The sequence below is a fragment of the Hyperolius riggenbachi genome, chromosome 2 (assembly GCF_040937935.1).
Source record: "Hyperolius riggenbachi isolate aHypRig1 chromosome 2, aHypRig1.pri, whole genome shotgun sequence".
NCBI lineage: Eukaryota > Metazoa > Chordata > Amphibia > Anura > Hyperoliidae > Hyperolius > Hyperolius riggenbachi.
In genome coordinates, this window is record NC_090647.1 from 488300595 (window position 1) to 488322419 (window position 21825).

Sequence of the window (21825 nt, forward strand, 5' to 3'; positions counted from 1 at the left end):
CGATTTCTATATTAAAAGCAAACTGTAGCGATTTGAAAAATCACTAGCGATTTGCGGTTTTGCGATTCAGCCATCGCAAACGGCGTAGTGGAAAAGAGCCCCAAAACTGAAGCGCTGGCTGTACGTTAAACTGGTGCCAAGACACTAAAGACACTTTTTTTTTTTTTTTGTTTTTTGCTGATTTCACACACAATCTTGAGCTTGGCAGACAAACAGTAAGCCTATTGTGCTAGTTGTGTTACAAGATTTTTTTCCCCTGCTGTTTGTGAATACACTTTGTATGTTTGTCCTTGTGCCCATTTGACGACATTCAAAGGAAACACTTGGTCAAGGTCACAGTGTGATCGTGTAGTTGCTTAAATTCTTCTGTATGTTATGAAAAGCATGCTCTATATTTTAGTGTTTACTTTATGACAGACAAATGCGTTGTAGTTGCTTTGGTTACTTCTGCGCTGTTGCTGTTCTCACCATGTTCAGTGTAGTATTATTATTATTATTATTGACTTTTGGCATTGACTCTGAAATAAAACAAAGTGTTTTTGTTGTCATGTAGCTGAACCCTGTTCTCCACTACCTGGGGAATATTGGGGAGCAGGTGTTTGCTTGTGTAATGCCGGGTACACACCATGCATTTTCCAGATGCATGGTCAGATTAACAGGTCGAATCCATTATTTCCGACATTTCCAATATGACTTTTTAATCGTTTATTGGATCGATTGTCCGATCACTTATATACAAAATTGATCAGTGAAACGATTGGAAATCAAATCGGACCTGTTGGAAATAATCGTTTTGACCCATCTGACAGGAAATTACATGGTGTGTCCATATATCAATTTACAGTACTGTCATTTTATTTAATCCCTTTCAAAAGCTTAAATAGACACTGAAGTGAAAAAAAAATGACATCATGAATTGGTTGTGTAGCAGGGGTAATTACTAGAACATTGGTAGCAAAAAAAATATTCTCATATTTTTATTTTCAGTTATACAGCTTTTTTTTTTTTTTTTTTTTTTTTTTTATATAGCATTGCATCATTCTCTAATATGTGCAGTTTACACACTACTCAGCATTCTAAAAGTTTTTGCAGAACAGGCAGTGAACTTTTGACCTGTCCTGAACTGTTCTCTGCAAAAGAAAAACCTAATACAGTTGAGATAACCTAATCAGAAGTCAGAGCTCTCCAGGACTTTCAAAGTTGCAGAGCTCAATGGCTATTTGCGTAGATAACTGGAGTTTCTTAACTCTTCCTGTACTGGAAACAAATATTAGACTTATGTCTCTGCTCCTAATGCTTTATTTCTTAGCTGTAGTACACAACCAGTTCATTATATCATATTTTTTTTTCCGCTTCAGTGTCTCTTTAAGGCTTGCCGACAATACGTTTTAAACAGGTTTTGTATATCAACAGTGTTATGAGTTACAGTACATCCTAACAGAACAGAATAGTGTATACAGAAAGTCAATGGTTTCCTGTTTAGTTACTGGCAAATCAAAACCATTCTTTTTCTTTTCTTTTTTTTTTTTTTTTTTTTTTTTTTTTTATAGTTAGAACAGTTTATTCTTAAAAAGGCATGGCCTAATCAACAGAAATATACAAAACATTGGAAAAGGTTTGTTAGTGTTAGTATGCATTGATATAGAGAGTATTATTTAAAAGGAACAGTTGCGAATTGAAAGGGACTGTACAAGAAACCAGGGCTGTGGAGTCGGAGTCTGAGCCGTTTTGGGTACCTGGAGTCGGTGGTTTCATAAACTAAGGAGTCGGGTGATTTTTGTAAAGACTCCACAGCCCTGCAAGCCCTGAATACACGTGTACACCTCTGTGTTCTGAGTGTTAGGCTGCTTCTCATAGCGTCGGCTATGTACAGCTTTTTTTTTTTTTTTTAAGTCAGTGTTAGCTTTAAGCCTTTTGAATGGATGAAATTAAATCACACATTATTTTCATGTGTTCTGTACAAATGAATGCATTTAGCTATAAACCTGATATTCCTTGGATGTTTTTATTCCACATTTCTTGGCTTCCTTCTTGACTGGCCAATCTGTATTGCTCATGCCTGAGCGCACTTTAGTGCATGCAAAGTAGGGAGACATCCATCTTTGTAAACACTCGGGGACACAAGTGCTTCCGAGGGCTCCTGAAGGCAGCAAACCTGAACCGGGGACAGTGCTGAACCTGGGGACCCCCTGCCTAACATAGTGTAGTTCCCCTTTGTGTTGACCCTCTGAGGCATGTATTCCGCTAGACCTCAATGGTGTCTGGCACCAAGACATTAGCAGCAGATCCTCAGTGATATTGCACTGTTTTGAATTTTTTTTTTTAATGTACAGACAGCGCTTCAGTTTGAAAGTAAATGCATTCACGCAGAAGTAAAATTTTTTACTCTGCCCAAAGGGCTCCATTGTACTGCGAAGGCCCAAGTTCTTGTATACATAAGGGGAAGCATGACCACAAACAAGAAAAGTGTCGTAAGTCTTAGGGCCCGTTCACACTGCACGCGTTTCCAGCCGCGTTTTGGAAACGCGTGCAGGTGGCCAAAACGCACGACATCAGACATTGCATATAGTGCAATGTCTGATGTTCACACAGCATGCGTTCCGGACCTGTGCGGTCCGGGAACGCATGCTGCACGCAGATTTTACAAAAACGCGCGGCTGTCCCATTCACTTTTCAGTGATGGGATCAGCCACGCAACGCATACGAACGCGGACATGCGTGCGTTCGTACGCGTTGCGGTCCGCATGCGTTGCGGTCCGCATTTTGTAGTCTGAACGGGCCCTTAAGTTAGCTCAGATTTAATTAAACCCTTTCCAATATTTTGTACTAGCTGCTGCTAGAGGCACTGGTGCCGGATACAATTAAACAATAACTGTAGCGAGAGGGATATGGAGGCTGCCATATTTATTTCCATTTTAATAATACCAGTTGCCTGGCAGCCCTACTAGTCTATTTGGCTGCAGTTGTGTCTGAAAAGCACCAGAAACATGCATGCGGCTAATCTTGTCGGATCTGACAATAATGTCAGAAACACCCGATCTGCTGCAAGCTTGTTCAGGCTCTATGGCTAAATTTATTAGAGACAGAGGATCAGCAGGTCTGCCAGGCAACTGGTTTTGCTTAAAAGAAAATAAATATGTCAGCCTCCATATTTCTCTAGCTCCAGTTGTCCTTTAATGTCCTGTTTAATGTGAAGGCCATTGGGAAAATTCAATGGGCTTCCCCAAAAAGTATTAGTTTGTACAGATTCTCTCCTCTCCGAGGGGAAAAACACTTTCCATACCCTATAAGGAGAAGGCAGACATGTCTCCCCGATTTATTTTGTAAGCATGTTTAGCAATGTCCTAAACCGTTCTTGTTTGCTAAGAGGAAGCCAATTGTCTTGCAGTCAAAATGTACCTTTTTCTACTTACTTCCAACACATCTTCAGGACAGACCACTTGCCCAATGTATCCCGATTCCTGACAGGTTCCATGGTAAAAGGAGGTCCTTCATCATACTTGTCAGTGGTTGTGGCTGATTAGTGTATATATATTATTTTTATTTTAATGATACTTGTTTACAGCTGAGCACTTACCCAACTTACTGATTCTTTTCTAGTTCAGCCCACTGGTGAAAGGTTCTGTGCGGTACCTGGTGTCTACAGGAGGCGATGCAACAGTCTGTCTGTGGCAATGGGATGCGGATACCCTACAGTTTAAGTAGGTAGCTAAAAAAGATTTTTTTTTTTTTTTTTTTTTTCAAAAACTCTTAACAAAAAAAGCGTGCTGTAATATGTACGAACAGAGGCGCCAAGCAGAGTAAAACAATGTTCTAAAAATAATAAAGAGGGAAGTCGAGGTGGACTTGCCTCCCTCTGGTAGTGGACATATACTCAAATGCAGAGTAAAAAATATACAATTTATTCACAGCTCCATAAAATCGCAACGCGTTTCGCGGTCAACAATCCCGCTTCATCAGGCAGTACAGGAGCATATAAAACTGGTTCAGGTCCATAAAGCGTGTGAGCGCCTCTGTCTGTCAGAGGCGCTCACACGCTTTATGGACCTGAACCAGTTTTATATGCTCCTGTACTGCCTGATGAAGCAGGATTGTTGACCGCGAAACGCGTTGCGATTTTATGGAGCTGTGAATAAATTGTATATTTTTTACTCTGAATTTGAGTATATGTCCACTACCAGAGGGAGGTAAGTCCACCTCGACTTCCCTCTTTTTATCATTTTTAGAACATTGTTTTACTCTGCTTGGCGCCTCTGTTCGTACATATTACAGCACGATTAAGTCCACCCCTGGTGGAGGGGTTCTTTCCCCATTTTCCTATCTACAGAGAGCGACTTTTATACCTGAGTGGGGTCAGGTACTAATACTCCCCACCTGCCTGTCAAGTGGTTACCTGATGGTAACCCACCTTTGTGAGTATAAGAACCTTTGACATTACATTATATATTGAGCTTACCAGACAATATTGCACTATTGGGCTCTTGGTGTCCTCTGTTTTGTTTTTACAAGTAACAAAAAAAAGCAGAGGACTTGGTTCATAGGTAACTCCAGTTTTAGGGGGGAAAAAAACACTATTTCTTTCAAACACATCTATATGCATTGTAATGATTTCAACTGTAATAATAATTATGTATTTATATAGTACTGATCATTTGACACACTTAAAGGTGGCCATACATGATCCAACCAAAATGAATTTCTCATTTTTTTCACATTTAATATCCCTTCCATAATGTTATATCTGTATCGCAGTCAAATGTGGCCAGACGATACAATAAATAGATTTGATTGTACGGCAACAGTGGCCCGTTATAAAGAAACCTCGAAAAACAGTTTTTTGTTTTGTTTTATTCGATATAAGCTGATTAGGAGTGGCTTTTCTAATCAATTTTTATAAAAAAATTGAGTGTACAAGTATTTCCTGTCTGCAAAACCAACTGCAAATAATGAAATTTAGTTACTGTAGATTTGTATTTTTCAGACTATATAAGACACTCCGGACTATAAGCTGTACCTAGGTTTAAAGGGCAACAATTGGGGGGGGGAACGACTAGACCTGGTACATCCATGGTTCAGGAGTGTCTTGTAGATGTTGTTCTCCAATTATTGTCATCCTCCTCCTGGCCCCCCTTGGGGTCCTCCTCCTGGCCCCCCATGTCGTCCTCTTGGCCCTCCTTGGTGTCCTCCGCCTGGCCCCCCATGTCCTCCTCCTGGCCCCCCTTGGTGTCCTCCTCCGTGCCTCATTGTCCTGCTCCGCTTCCCCTGTGTAATTGCAATTAGCAGCCGCATGCATCGCTCATCTGACCCCAGGGTGCCCATGGCGATAAAATACTTTTCCTCTCACGCACTCTTCATCCTAGTGCCGGTCGCGTGTGTAAAGACGTGACCAGTAAGTGCCAGCACTAGGAGGAAGGAGTGAGAGAGAGGAGAATCAGCTGATCGCCGTGGGCATCCTGCAGGGGCGTAGCAATAGGGGTTGCAGAGGTAGCAACCGCATTGGGCCAGAGGGGCCCTGAAGCGCCCTCCCTCAACTGCAGTATTAGCTCTCTATTGGTCCTCTGCTCATAATAATCACTTCTATAGATACTTTGAATAGTGGTAATTAACAAGCTGTTCCCCATCCTCTTCTTTCACCTCTGACACTGTAGTTGCAATTGGCAGGTTTTGGTGCTCTGTATCAATTGTTATTTATAGAGTGCTTGGAGGGGCCCCATTGTAAAACTTGCATCAGGGCCCACAGCTCCTTAGCTACGCCACTGGCATCCTGGGTCAGGTGAGTGATGCATGCGGCGGCTGCTGCTGCTACTTGCAATTACACAGGGGGAGCGGAGCAGGACACCGGGGAGTGCAGGGAGTCCCTGACATGTATCAGTGGGCGATAGTAATCGTATTTGGATTATGAGGTGCAAGGGCTTTTTACGGTAAGTGCTATTTATTGGCTGGTTAAATTACAATAGCAACATTTTGTGTTGTGATTTCTTAGTTTTAATCTGTTTCCAAATACCGTTAAAAAGCATAATTTACATGCTTCAAGTGGCTAAAATGATGTGTAACACTACTACAACACAGAATAGTATGCAAATATTGTTATATTTTAATTTTTTGCTGCAATATTTTGCTATACCATGTGGCAATGGGTAATTGGAGCCTTCTGCACCACCGTTAGGTGTCCTTATGCCTGGTACACACCATGCAATTTCCCATCAGATAGATGGGTCAAAATGATTATTTCCAACAGGTCCGATTTCTTTCGATCATTTTTCTGATCAATTTTCCCATCACTTCTATTGCAACATAGATCAGAAGAACAATCGGAAATCAGATCGGACCTGTCGGAAATGATCTATCGACCCATCTATCTGACAGGAAATTGCATGGTGTGTACCAGGAATTAGAGACCACCTAAAAGCAGAGCTGGCATTTTAAGATTCATTTACAACCATTTTATTACAGCAAGATATTTTACTCTTAATCTAATCTGGTCATAATTTCATTCTGTCCAGCACTGATGGCAAACCTGTATCGAAATTACAGTCCAAATGTCTCCTGTTCTCCAGGCTATATTAGCCAAACCATTGTACCCTCTGTACCACATAGGAAATAGCCACACCATTATACTTTTATGATTTCTAAGAAATGTCTCTTTTTCAGTGTATAAAAGGGTTTACAGTTTTACTTTGTTTACTCTTCCCCTGAGCCTTGTCACTGAGCTGTGGCTGACACTGTTCTCTCTAGGTTCTTGTAAAGGGTTTTGGCTCTGTACCAGTATATGGCTCTGCTTGCTTGACATTATGTGACAGTATGAGGAAAGAGTGATGGGATGCTGATACCTCTGCTCTGTTCCATACACACCATTGATTGATAAAATAGGTACAGGCAGCCCTCAGTATTTCCTTGTATGCTGTAACCAAACTACCCCCCTTCCCCCCCCCCCCCCCCCCCCGAGCCCGCGCTTGTGCAGCCTCTCCATAGCCTCCAGGGGTTGTTATGGCGGCGATCAGAACTGCGCATGCCGTCGACGTCAGACATCATGCCCGATCGTCACCATAGCAACGCCTGAAGCTATGGCAGAAGTCTCGGCCATCACGTAATTGCGGCCAGGTAAATATCGCCGGCGGCGAGCGGAGGGAGGGGGACAGTGCTGGGGGACTTGAGGGCAAAGTGTAGCTAGCCTAGTGCTAGCTACATCAACGTAGACACATTTAAAAAAAAAAAAAAAAGCCACCCATGGCCGCAATTAATTGAACGCCAGGGTGGTTAAGCAAAATGATTGTGTTTACAATTGCTTAATGGGATTTTTTTTTTTCTTTCCCTGGACCAGTGATCGTCCTGTGAAGTTTATAGAGAAGTCTAGACCTGGCGTTCAGATGCTTTGTTCTTCCTGTAGTGTGGGTGAGTAAGGGGACTTGTCGGAGTGAGATTGCTCCTGCCTGGTGTGGAACAATTGAAGGGATCCAAATATTATTTTAATAAATTATAAATGCAAGAAATGACGTTGCTGTCGGCACTTGGGGCTAAGGGAAGGTTGATGATGATGCTGCTTTACTGTGTCACAAGTATAATGGCTGCAGCATTGTCACATCAATCCGTGTGGTTTTGGGAAGAGAGGGTGAAGATGTTGCTGCAACATGGAGTGTCGCTAGGAGAAGAGGTGGAAAGTTGTTACATGACATCAGTCCATGATATTGCTGTTTTCAGCTAACGTTCTTATTGAGCCTATGCCTGCTAATTGTTACATACCCAGATAATATTACATCACTAGTACAGTGTCCTCCTCAGATTGCTGACCCAAACTCTGGGTTCTCTGCATTATGTGGGGTACAGACGGCCAATTTAAAAGCTTATTGCAAGTTCATACACATTACATATGGTTTTGCAGCTTGGAACTGGAATTGTATCAATCAGACTGTTCCACTACTGAATTTCAGTTCCAAGTGGCATAGATTTACATGCAGTTTACCTAAAATTTGCAGCCCATTGACAATCTGAAATGTGTGCTCAACAATGACATCAATGAATTTCTCTTAAAATCTGCTTTACCTGTGCAAATGGGTGTATGTAGAATCATATTGGGGTGTGAGAGGTAATCTGAGTTAGAGGAAGCCTACACAGACATGGGAGAACATACAAGCCCAAACTGCAGATAGTGCCCTTGACTGAATCACAACCAGTTCACTATGTGCAGTTTGGGCTTGTATGTTTCCCCTGTGTCTTTGTGGGCTTCCTCTGGGCACTCCGGTTACCTCTCAAGGATGGACACGTGGGAGAACATACAAGCCCAAACTGCAGATAGAGCCCTGGTTGGGATTCAAACCAGGGCCCCAGCGATGCAAGCCAGGTGTGCTATCCACTTGCTATGGTGTTCATTTAGATACTTGATGGGTGCTTGCATACTTACCCAAGGGGATCATGCTTTCTCCTTTACTTTGTGTTCTTCTTTGGCATATACATCTACATCCCTTATTGCTCCTAGCCTGCCCTCTCCTTCCATGCCTGAGAAATTCTTACTTTATGATTTGGAATTGAGGGTATGGGAGGAAATGTGAGAAGAACTAGTCATCCCGTCTCATCCTCTTGTGTGGGTATCTGCTCTTCACCTTTCAGGAGCATGGACAAGAGGGTCTCGCAAGGTATCTTTTAGAGACTCACACATCATGGACAGTAAAATTACAAAACAAGGGGTTTAGAACTCATTCGCACTGTGAGTTGTAGTGAGTTTTGACACACTGCACATACTGTGCGTTAAACATGGTAGCCTGAAAGTCCATGGACTTTCATTTTCACATTCACACTACAGCAGTGAGTTGCTGAGCAGTGCATTTCAACTTGTTGGGAGTACTTAAAAATTCATAGAAACGCATTGGTAATGCATGGAAGTGCATAATGAAATGCAGAAAAACTCACTGACCAATTCATGAGTTGCATTTTAATGCATTTCAAAGTTTTTACTAGTGCATATGAGCCACATGCATAAATGCGATTTTGTGCAAGCGTTCCAACACACATTATGCATGTTACAGTGCAGACGTCAGCAACCTCATTACAATTTTACCCGAGGGGGAACCTGTGCACTAAGATCTTACCAACCATGTTACAACGCAATGCGTGGGGAAACACTGTACTGTGAATGGTACCATGGAAATCTGTGGACTTTCTTGTCATCATCTATAATGGACACTCTGCAGTGTGTCATGACTGACAGCAACACAGATAGTGTGAATGAGCTCTTTTGCTTTACATCCTCGATAATAAAACTTGTGTGTGTGTGTGTGTGTGTGTGTGTGTGTGTGTGTGTGTGTGTGTGTGTGTGTGTGTGTGTGTGTGTGTGTGTGTGTGTGTCTGCGTTTGCACTACTGCGCATGTGTCACAGGGACACTCTTTGGACAGGGAGTAGGACGGGCCAGGGGGCACGTGTGCACTTACTGTGCGCGGTGACGGTGGTCACAGCAGAGGAGAGGTAAGGGAGGGGGCACACAGACCTAGAGCCAGTTTTTAAACTGGCTTAGGTCTACTAGTCTCTATATAAAACGAGTTTTGTGGCTAATGAGAGCACAGTCGGAAAGTGGTTCTTGTACTACACTCTGCACTTTGTTTTACAAAACCATGCTCCCCCTCCTAGTTCAGAAGATGTAGGTCCTCTTTAACTTGCATTGATTGATATCATTCTCTCCTTTACGGTATACACTGTAACGTACCATATGTATTTTAGGAGGAATGTTTATGGCTGTCGGGGGCAGTGACCACGACATCAGAATATATTATTTTGGCAATGAAGCACCAGAGAAAGTGTCCGAACTTGAAGGCCATACAGTGAGTATCGATCATTGACTCTTTTTTTGATGTTCACAGCTCAAGTTAAGGCCGCCTTTAGGAACGCCATGGTGTGTTAAAGGGACACTGAAGCAAAAAAAAAAAAATTATGATATAATAAATTGGTTGTGTAGTACGGATAATTGCTAGAACATTAGTAGCAAAGAAAATAGTCACATTTTTATTTTTTATTATATAGGTTTTTTTTGTTTTTTTTTTATTATAACATTGCATTATTCTCTAATTTCCACAATACACATTAACTTTCTAAATGATTTCACAGGCCAGGCTAATGAACTTTTAAACTTTTGTCTACAGAAAAAAAAAAAAATGGTGACAGACATTTGAGATAATAAGCTTTAGAAGGCAGAGCTCTCTGCGACTTTGAAAATGGAAGAGATCGGTGAAGCTCTTTTGCATAAATAACTGGAGTTTCTCAACTCTTCCTGTACTGGAAACAATATTACTCATATGTCTGCTGCTAATGTTCTATTTCTTAGCTGTACTACACATACAAATCCTATCATAATGCAACCCCAGCCCACTCCCACCTCGCCTGACACAGAGCATATGATAGCGTCACCTGGAACCGGTGCAAGCCTAGCTTTCTCAACCATGCTTCCTTGAGGACCCTGCAGAGACTCCCTGGCTTTTTTGTGATATTGGCTCAGTTACCGAAGAGAACGTTTTCAAATGTCTTCCTCAGCTCCTGTATTCTCAATGCACATTGTCTATCCAAACATACCTGTCTGCAGGGTCAGTGTGACCATGCATACACCGCCCATGCCCGCATGCTGCTGTTAAAACCTTCGACATTATAGGCACAGATAATACCGCAAGAGGCCGACCCTGTCACTCTGTCCCACCCATCTGCCCATCTCCGCCCTCTTCTGTGTAACATAGGCTACTCCGTTTGCCCCTTTGTGTTGCTGTCCTGGCCTATAATGCTAAGTGAGCTGGGATGCACCACAATACATGTGAATAAACATGGGTGTGTAGTGTGGCAGACACACACACACACACACACACACACACACACACACACACACACACACACACTATCACCCTCACACACACACACACACACTATCACCCTCACACACACACACACACACTATCACCCTCACACACACACACACACACACACACACACACACACACACACACACCCTATCACCCTCACACACACACACCCTATCACCCTCACACACACACACCCTATCACCCTCACACACACACACCCTATCACCCTCACACACACACACACTATCACCCTCACACACACACACACCCTATCACCCTCACACACACACACACACACCCTATCACCCTCACACACACACACACACCCTATCACCCTCACACACACACACCCTATCACCCTCACACACACACACCCTATCACCCTCACACACACACTCTCTCACTCTCTCTCTCTCTCTCTCACATACACACACACACCCTATCTCACACACACACACACACTCTCTAGCTCTCACACACACACACACACACACACACACCCTATCACACACACACACACACTCTCTCTCTCTCTCTCTCTCTCTCTCTCTCTCTCTCTCTCTCTCTCTCTCTCTCTCTCTCTCTCTCTCTCTCTCTCTCTCTCTCTCTCTCTCTCTCTCTCTCTCTCTCGCTATTCCCTCTCTAGCTATTCCCTCTCTCTCACACACACACACCCTATCTACCTCTCTCTCACACTCACTCACTCACACTCTCTCTTTTTTTTCTCTCTTTATGGATTGAGTTTAATCCCTCTCTGCCGCCATGCTCACCGGCTGGTAAGTTAGGGTTTTTTTCTTATTACCATGTATGCGTAGGTATGCTTAATGCATACCCACGCGGTCTGCTCAGAGTCCCTCTACAGTGTTAACACCCAATCCTCTGCAGCTAATAATGTTTGACGGACAAAAACATTTTAAAAACTACTAATGACCGATCTGATAAAACGTCATAGTTCCTTACATTGTATGGACTGGTGAGATAGAGCTGGCTGTGAGCGCAGATGCAGGAGATTAGAAATGTGATAACTACTGGATCTAGCTTTCTGTTCATAGTTTACTCCTGTACCTTTACTCTGTGTTTAATGCCTTTTATTTTTCTTGTAGGATATTATTGACAGTATACTCTTCTCGCACAAAAGTGAAAGGTATGACTTTATAATGTTAAATTATTCTAACCATGTACTCATGAAAGGTTTGTGTTTACTGGTTTTGATAAATGTGTGAAGTAAGGCCTGGTATACAGCCTAAACTAGCCTCAGCATTATAGACCAAGTCCGGCGGGAGTACAGTCATACTGATACTGTTCTGAAAGATCCAGCTCCCGGATCATCTTGGATGAGCACATTGTTCCTTATTTTACCCACCTGCTGAAATCAATACAGACAGTACATATTGCTCTGATATACCAGATCAACATGTCTTGACAGTATTTGTACGCACCTTCAACCCGAAACCCGGACCCGCATGACCTTTTTTGGACGTTATTATGACATGTCTGATACAGTGAACATACAGTGACTTGCAAAAGTATTCGGCCCCCTTGAAGTTTTCCACATTTTGTCATATTACTGCCACAAACATGAATCAATTTGATTGGAATTCCACATGAAAGACCAACACAAAGTGGTGTACACATGAGAAGTGGAACGAAAATCATACATGATTCCAAACATTTTTTACAAATTAATAACTGCAAAGTGGGGTATGCGTAATTATTCAGCCCCCTTTGATCTGAATGCAGTTAGTTGTCTATAGACATTGCCTGATGAGTGCTAATGACTAAATAGAGTGCACCTGTGTGTAATCTAATGTCAGTACAAATACAGCTGCTCTGTGAGGGCCTCAGAGGTTGTCTAAGAGAATATTGGGAGCAACAACACCGTGAAGTCCAAAGAACATACAAGACAGGTCAGGGATCAAGTTATTGAGAAATTTAAAGCAGGTTTAGGCTACAAAAAGATTTCCAAAGCCTTGAACATCCCACAGAGCACTGTTCAAGCGATCATTCATAAATGGAAAGAGTATGGCACAACTGTAAACCTACCAAGACAAGGCCATCCACCTTAACCCACAGACCGAACAAGGAGAGCGCTGATCAGAAATGCAGTCAAGAGGCCCATGGTGACTCTGGACGAGCTGCAGAGATCTACAGCTCAGGTGGGAGACTCTGTCCATAGGACAACTATTAGTCGTGCACTGTACAAAGTTGGCCTTTATGGAAGAGTGGCAAGAAGAAAGCCATTGTTAACAGAAAGCATAAGAAGTCTCGTTTGGAGTTTACCACAAGCCATGTGGGGGACACAGCAAACATGTGGAAGAAGGTGCTCTGGTCAGATGAGACCAAAATGGAACTTTTTGGCCAAAATGCAAAACTCTATGTGTGGCAGAAAACTGCACATCACTCTGAACACACCATCCCCACTGTCAAATATGGTGGTGGCAGCTACATGCTCGGGGGGTGCATCTCTTCAGCAGGGACAGGCAAGCTGGTCAGAGTTGATGGGAAGATGGATGGAGCCAAATACAGAGCAAACTTGGAAGAAAACCCTCTTGGAGACTGCAAAAGACTTGAGACTGGGGCGGAGGTTCACCTTCCAGCAGGACAATGACCCTAAACATAAAGCCAGGGCAACAATGAAATGGTTTAAAACAAAACATATCTATGTGTTAGAATGGCCCAGTCAAAGTCCAGATCTAAATCCAATCGAGAATATGTGGCAAGATCTGAAAACTGCTGTTCACAAACGCTGTCCATCTAATCTGACTGAGCTGGAGTTGTTTTGCAAAGAAGAATGGGCAAGGATTTCAGTCTCTAGATGTGCAAAGCTGGTAGAGACATACCCTAAGACTGGCAGCTGTAATTGCAGCAAAAGGTGGTTCTACAAAGTATTGACTCAGGGGGCCGAATAATTACGCACACCCCACTTTGCAGTTATTTATTTGTAAAAAATGTTTGGAATGATGTATGATTTTCGATCCACTTCTCACATGTACAGCACTTTGTATTGGGCTTTCACATGGAATTCCAATAAAATTGATGCATGTTTGTGGCAGTAATGTGACAAAATGTGGAAAACTTCAAGGGGGCCGAATACTTTTGCAACCCACTGTATTAGAATTTTTGCTGTTTCTTGGTTTCTAAATGGGTATGTGCTGTCAACGTCCATGGCACTGAACCCTGTAGTGTGAACAGAGCCTCAATAGTGAAAAGAGCCCTGTTTGTTAGGGCAGGTTATTTTGGCACCACCGGATTCGGCTGTAGGACCGCCCAGTAAATTGTGCACTGGACTTTTATAAAGGGATTAAGTGCAGAAAGGCATGGGAAGTGTTAAGTGTAGGGTAGCAGAGGGGTACTAGGGCTAGTTCATAAGGGCTGTTCTGCAATGCTAAACGACAGCTGCGGCACTTATCGCTTAAAGCTGTACATTTAGAAGAATGGACAGCCATTGGTACTATTGTTTACCGTCTTTTGTGCAACAGCCATGTTTTCCCGATTTTTGCCATGGTCTTCGATTTTTGCCATCGTCTGCCCAGTGCTTAGCCGATCCTGAAAGAAATATGGTGTTTCCAGGATCATTGACTGTCATGCTTCTATGTTCCCCTGCACTTATGAAAAGCTCTGCATGTTGGGAAGCAACGCTGAAAGCCGACAAATGCTTTTCTGCAAGCTTGCAGAAAAGTGTTTCAAACAAAATGCTGGGCTGTCCTTAGTTTTAGGAGTAGCTAGGAGGACGGTTAGTGTTAGGAATAGGTTGGAGGAAGGGTTAGTGTTAGGAATAGGTTGGAGGAAGGGTTAGTGTTAGGAATAGGTAGGAGGACGGTTAGTGTTAGGAATAGGTAGGAGGACGGTTAGTGTTAGGAATAGGTAGGAGGAGGGTTAGTGTTAGGAATAGGTAGGAGGAGGGTTAGTGTTAGGAATAGGTAGAAGGATGGTTAGTGTTAGGAATAGGTAGGAGGACGGTTAGTGTTAGGAATAGGTAGGAGGACGGTTAGTGTTAGGAATAGGTAGGAGGACGGTTAGTGTTAGGAATAGGTAGGAGGACGGTTAGTGTTAGGAATAGGTAGGAGGAGGGTTAGTGTTAGGAATAGGTAGGAGGACGGTTAGTGTTAGGAATAGGTAGGAGGAAGGGTTAGTGTTAGGAATAGGTGGGAGGAAGGGTTAGTGTGCGAAGGTTAGGTTGAGCATTAGTAGAATATCGGCAGTATTGCCAAAATCCTGCTAGCGGTTTCACCTGGTGCCCTTTTTACCATGTACGGCTATGTGTTGCTACACCGATTTATTAAATAAATGCGATGTCCATTTAACAAAAATAAGTCAAAGTAAAATTATGCTTTCTCTAAAGGGCTTTTATGTTACAACTGGACACGTATGTAATGTAAGTTGCATAGTTAGATATTGATGTTGAAATTCCATGACAGACATTTTAAAAAATGGAAGTGCGGTTGTTTACAATAAAAATAGTTTATAAAAGAGCTCCATCTGGTGGCCAAGAGAGCGGTTGCTAATGTACAAGAATCTTATCTTCTGCAGCCTTTTGGAGAAATCTAGTATAAGAGCCTGCTCTCATAGGCCTTGACACTGAGCAGTGCACATAGGTCGGCCTAGCTGCAAACCACAACAGAGTGCAGAACGGCACAGTTCCACTTAATACAAATGTATGGGGCTGTCCCTTGTGTAAAAATGCTCCCGAATCCATTTTTCATGATGGCACAGTAATAAATGGAGAGCCCAGGCAATGTTAGGGAAGAGAACAAATGAGCCCTTAGTGTTGGTCTCATTGTAACCATAGAGCACTAACTTTATTGCTGGTGCTTTTTCCACAGCAATTTATATAAAACATTGCACAGCCACATAGCTAACTGTCCCTCTGTGGAAAACAGTGGATTTGGGCCCCACGCATAGGAGTTGGGCACCACCATAATTCGCGGTGTAAATTACAACTATAGTCTCATTCATGGTGTAAATTGGGCTTCGGCAATGTCCACTGCCCAAATTACGATAATGTGTAATTTGGGCATCGGCAAAAGCATCATTTGGCTTAACCCTGAGCCCAAATTTCCCTGCGGCCTTTTCACATGTACACCCCTTAGAGAGGCTCTGGCCTAATGACCTGACCACAAGCTTAGGACCCATTCCCTAGTGAAACACACAACTATTTTTGGAAATCCATCTACCTGGTGGGCCTCCCGCTCTGTTGGGTGATGGCCTTTAAAATGTGTAGAAAATTATAAAACCGTGGAAGTCACAAACTTTTTTTTTTCCTTTATGTTTACCATGAGTCTGTGTACCCTCCTTGAAGTACCTCAATATAGTCTCTGTGGTTAATCACTATAAAATTATATTTTTTCCTTTTTAGATTTGTCAGTGGAAGCAGCAGAGATGGAACGGCTCAGATATGGGGTCTGAAACAGCAGGAATGGCATAGTGTTAAACTCGATATGAGCACTAATCTGGATGACAGGTATGTGATGGTTGTGCTCTCTTTGGGTTATTTTTCCTGCTCATAGCCTAATTGGCCTCTGGCCCATCACCTCTTGTTACCTACTGGTAAATAATACAATTAACAAATGGTAGTGCTTTATGCACAGTGAAGCTTGTGCAAAGTTAGCACTGTCCTTCAGTTCTCACTGTTCTTTGACATTATTTTCTATGGTATAGAGGGGTGTGCTGGCTACTCCCTCTGCCAGGCAACCATCCCTTTTCTATACATGAACATGGTACCACAATCTATTTCTGGTTGTCCTAGCTTTTCTAGATTAACACCGGATTTGCAGTTTTTTTCCAGCAATATAAGACACACCTAGAATTAGATAGCAAAAACCAGGGAAAAAAGAAAATATACAAAACCTGGTGCATCCATGTTCCAGGAGCATCTTGTAGATGTCCTCCCCCTATTATTGTGTCGTCCTCTGTCCCTGTGTGTCCCTTTTTGTCCCCAGTGAGTCTCTGGCTCCCCCTGTGAGTCTGTCCCTAGTGAGTCTCTACCCATATACTGGTGTTGATAAGTCGGGGACTCCCTGTATTTGGCATATAAGACGCAGGGACTTTTTCTCCCTATTTTATGGGGTGAAAAAGTGCATCTTATATGCCGAAAAATACGGTAGCTGTGACTGCCAGAAATATATTGTAGTCTTAGACAAGAGTAGCATTGTATGCCTGGCAGGAAGAAAAGACTGCACACACCACAGCACTGCAGAATATCACAGCAGTGAGGGGTGAGCAGGAAGGGCTCATCTAGTCACTAGGAAGTCATTCATTCTTTTTGAATTTATTGGAGCATTTTAGTTTATCGACTACCAGTGTCCAGATATTTGTAGCTAAGCAATCGATCATGTCCTGTTTGGGCTGCAGCAGTCATGCAGTTTCCCTCATATAGCAGAGCCTGTAGCTAAGCCACACTGAGATTAACCTAAAGTGGTCACGAACCGTCATTTCAGGTGACAAAAACATAGTGCATGCCCATAGCTTTAGGCTACAGGACTAACCATGTAGTCACATCTGTAGTATATTTATGTGACTAGATTGTTTGCATCTTTCATCCTTTATTTTATATCCTTGTTTATCACACTGTAATTCAGACTGTATTCCATATGGAAATAGTACAAACTGCTTTAAAGTTACTCAGTGATTTTATTTCCCTCAATCTTATCCTTCCAGATACCAGGAGAGCGATATTCCGCAGTTCTCTAAACCCAAGGTCCTCATGATTGCCTGGGATCTCATTGACAACTTTGTGGTGACGGCCTGCAGTGCCCACCTGCTGAAGGTCTGGGATTCCCACACTGGCCGATTGATGCATGTCCTGGCGGTGAGTGTCAAACCCACATGCTACTGTACATCATGCCTTGACAGTAAACTATGACCTCCCTTTACCTAAGATAGGAGAAATCCCTTTTCTTGCAGCCTCTGTATAGTATTTAAAGGAGTCGTCAGTCAAATCATGCTGCCCCATGATATACTTACCCAGGGCTTCCTCCAGCCCCTTGCAGCTGACATGTCCCATGCCACAGCTCCGCTCCCAGCCGCTGGCCCGGGGTCCCCACTGGTGCAGAGGCCGACCTCAAGGTCGTCCTCTACTGCGCCTGCGCGAGCACCACTGTCAATCAGGTCCACGTTGTCCGCAGTGTACTGGGCAGGCGCAGAACTACACTGTGGACAATGTGGAGTTGATTGACAGCTGCACTTGTTCAGGCGCAGTAGAGGATGTCAGCTTCTGTGAGCAGAGATGCTGCGAGGCACGTGTTTGGTGCAAGGGGCTGGAGGAAGCCCCGGGGAAGTATATCATGGGGAAGCATGATTTGACTGACAATTCCTTTAAAGGGAACCTGAAGTGAAAGGTATATGGAGGCTGTGTTTTTCCTTTTAAACAATACCAGCTGCCTGGCAGCGCTGCTGATCTATTTGGCTGCAGTAGTGTCTGAATCTCACCAGAAACAAGTATGCAGCTAATCTTGTCAGATCTGCCAATGTCAGAAACACCTGATCCTGCTGCATGCTTGTTCAGGGTCTATGGCTAAATGTATCAGAGGCAGAGGATCAGCAGGGCTGCCAGGCAACTGATATTGCTTAAAAGGAAATAAATATGGCAACCTCCATATCCCTCTTGCTTCATGTTCCCGTTAACACATTCATTTTATAGGTCACATCCTTGTGTTTCTCGTGGTGGCTTCCCTACACATTACGCTGAAGCTCTGCATATGTTTCTCTGCAAAAGCTGCTTGCATTACTGAAATGAGGGGTTACTCCAAACTGCCACGAACATACATTGAATAACCCCGAACAAGTTTTGACATGGCCAGTGGTGCTATTTTGTGGTAAAGGCAAAATGTGGCACGAACACGCTGCCCATTTTATACTTACAAATAGCATGGCAGCATTTTTTTTGTTAACAATTATGCCCCGTGCAGTTATCATTCTTAACTTTTTTTTTTTAAATTACTAATGTGGTGCCCAAAGTAATAAGATGGGCTGCCTAGCTGCCTAACCAACACTACTCTTAAAAATAAGGATTCTGACAAAACATTTTTAGCCAATACACAGGTGAAGTATAACCCAACACTTATACAATACAGTAGATAGAAGAAAGAAATAGGTCTAGTGTACCGGTAAGTTGATATGAACTTTATTGTTCATGAGTTAGCATACAAACATGCAAATATAACATGCCCCAAAGAATGGGCGTAAAGTGCAAACAGATTAGGTACATATGCTCTCATTCTCCATGGAGATAGTAAAATCGGCCAATCACTGGCCAGTACAACAGTACACACCCTAAAAGTATGTGGCAGCCTCAATGCGTAGAGCGATTCCTAATCTGAAGTAGAAGCAGATATTACCTAATGGCTGCAAACACAGTCCCTCCTGTGTAATTATTTGAATTAAGCACAAAATTGTGATCATGTGACCAGACCGATCTATCAGGACAGGTATCTGGCTGCATTCTTACATTAGTATATATGGGACATGACCGGATAGACAGATTTTTGTATTACTTGCATGGACTTGGTTTTTAAGTGCATTTAAATGTAATTATTATTTTTTTTTGTTTCTCAGGGCCATGAGAATGATATTTTTGTCTTGGAGCCACACCCATTTGACCACAGAGTGATGTTATCTGCCGGATACGATGGGAACATTGTTATATGGGATATCATAAATGGTGTTAAAGTCATGCAGTGTTTCAATGCGGTAAGATCTTTATAGGAATCTCTACGGTCCCAAATTATGCATAGAGTGACTGGTTAAAGGACTGTTGCAAGTTAAAAAAAAAGAAAAAGAAAACTGGATCTATTTACATCTAGATCCACTCACATGGCACGGAGCAATCTGCACAGGCTGCAGGCGCAGAAGATGCTGACCTGGCGAGGTCAGCATCTGCAACTGAGGGGATCCCGGGACACCGGAGCTGCAACGAGGGACAGATAGGCTGCCAGAGGCTGGAGGAAGCCCCAGGTAAGTAGATCCTGTTTTGTTTGTTTTTTAACTCGCACCTGTCCTTTAATGTATAATTGTTAAAATGCTCCATAATTGTTGTCCAAGATGAGTGTCTTGCACATTCCTATGAATGTTGTCTATAGATTTGCCCTGTACCTAGGTTTTTGAACTTTCAGACCAGTTATGTAAGAACCATCCAACTGACAAGGTAAATCACAGGTTGTGTTAACTTACAAATACACAGTGGTACGTATGTGTGTATACTCATCCTAAGGCCGGTTTCACACTGGAAACCGGCATTGTAGCAGGCATATGATGCAGCGATCGCACTGGAACATTAAAAATAGCCTTAGGGCATTACCGTTGCAATGCGTGATAATCCCCCTTCTGGCTGCAAGACAAGCAGGAAGTGAGGCTCTCTAGCCTTCACTTCCTGTGGCCAGAATTTGAATTCCGCAGAAGTGTATTGAAGTCCTGCATCACCATAGATTTGCATGACTTACGTTCGGCGCATGTCACCACGCATGTTGGGCGACTATGTGCTGTTGCCTGTGCATCAAATTTGCAACTTCCAGTGGTCTGCAACACACACACCTACAAACCCATATACAGACCTCAGCCACCATGTGTTTTTCAGTGGAAACATGACCTGCACACTGAGTCAGTAGTGTAGCTGCAGTCATTTTTCTTTTGATGCAGTATCCGTGATGCCCAGTGCCTTATTCTAATTTTCTCATTAGTAGATAACTTTCAATTTAGTAGATACTTTAATATTGTATAAAGCATTCAGCACTGCATAGGTGATATCTTACATTCCACCCTTGGTTATGGGCTGGGACTCTGTTTGTTACATAGTTACATAGTTATTTTGGTTGAAAAAAGACATGCGTCGATCGAGTTCAACCAGTACAAAGTACAACTCCAGCCTGCTCCCTCACATATATGCCTGTTGATCCAGAGGAAGGCGAAAAAACCCTTACAAGGCATGGTCCAATTAGCCCCGAAAGGGAAAAATTCCTTCCCGACTCCAGATGGCAATCAGATAAAATCCCTGGATCAACATCATTAGGCATTACCTAGTAATTGTAGCCATGGATGTCTTTCAACGCAAGGAAAGCATCTAAGCCCCCTTTAAATGCAGGTATAGAGTTTGTCATGACGACTTCCTGTGGCAATGCATTCCACATCTTAATCACTCTTACTGTAAAGAACCCTTTCCTAAATAAATGGCTAAAACGTTTTTCCTCCATGCGCAGATCCTGTCCTCTAGTCCTTTTAGAAGGCCTAGGGCAGGGGTGCCCACACTTTTTCAGCTCGCGAGCTACTTTTAAATTCGATGAGTCCAGGAGATCTACCGATGTTTCAAAGGCAACCGTTCTCCCCCCCGGAACCCCCCTGCAAAGGTAGTTAGGTATAGGTGCCTTCAGTATAGGTTAGCTAGGTATATGTGCCTTCAGTATGGGTTAGCTGGGTGCCTTCAGTATGGGTTAGCTGGGTGCCTTCAGTATGGGTTAGCTGGGTGCCTTCAGTATGGGTTAGCTGGGTGCCTTCAGTATGGGTTAGCTGGGTGCCCTTAGTGTAGGTTAGCTGGGTGCCCTTAGTGTAGGTTAGCTGGGTGCCCTTAGTGTAGGTTAGCTGGGTGCCCTTAGTGTAGGTTAGCTGGGTGCCCTTAGTGTAGGTTAGCTGGGTGCCCTTAGTGTAGGTTAGCTGGGTGCCCTTAGTGTAGGTTAGCTGGGTGCCCTTAGTGTAGGTTAGCTGGGTGCCCTTAGTGTAGGTTAGCTGGGTGCCCTTAGTGTAGGTTAGCTGGGTGCCCTTAGTGTAGGTTAGCTGGGTGCCCTTAGTGTAGGTTAGCTGGGTGCCCTTAGTGTAGGTTAGCTGGGTGCCCTTAGTGTAGGTTAGCTGGGTGCCCTTAGTGTAGGTTAGCTGGGTGCCCTTAGTGTAGGTTAGCTGGGTGCCCTTAGTGTAGGTTAGCTGGGTGCCCTTAGTGTAGGTTAGCTGGGTGCCCTTAGTGTAGGTTAGCTGGGTGCCCTTAGTGTAGGTTAGCTGGGTGCCCTTAGT

General features: G+C 43.3%; 1 protein-coding gene across 3 annotated transcripts in view; it reads left to right on the plus strand.

Annotated features, from left to right (window-relative positions):
• The window catches only part of BRWD1 (bromodomain and WD repeat domain containing 1), a 195674-nt gene that overhangs the window by 80822 nt on the left and 93027 nt on the right, over positions 1 to 21825 (plus strand). For all 3 annotated transcript variants that reach the window (XM_068270377.1, XM_068270379.1, XM_068270378.1), the window contains exons 9-15: positions 3601 to 3701; positions 7322 to 7392; positions 9710 to 9810; positions 11937 to 11977; positions 16190 to 16294; positions 17491 to 17641; positions 19387 to 19521. In XM_068270377.1, the coding sequence (XP_068126478.1) occupies positions 3601 to 3701; positions 7322 to 7392; positions 9710 to 9810; positions 11937 to 11977; positions 16190 to 16294; positions 17491 to 17641; positions 19387 to 19521 (705 nt within the window). The remainder of the gene's footprint in view (positions 1 to 3600; positions 3702 to 7321; positions 7393 to 9709; positions 9811 to 11936; positions 11978 to 16189; positions 16295 to 17490; positions 17642 to 19386; positions 19522 to 21825) is intronic.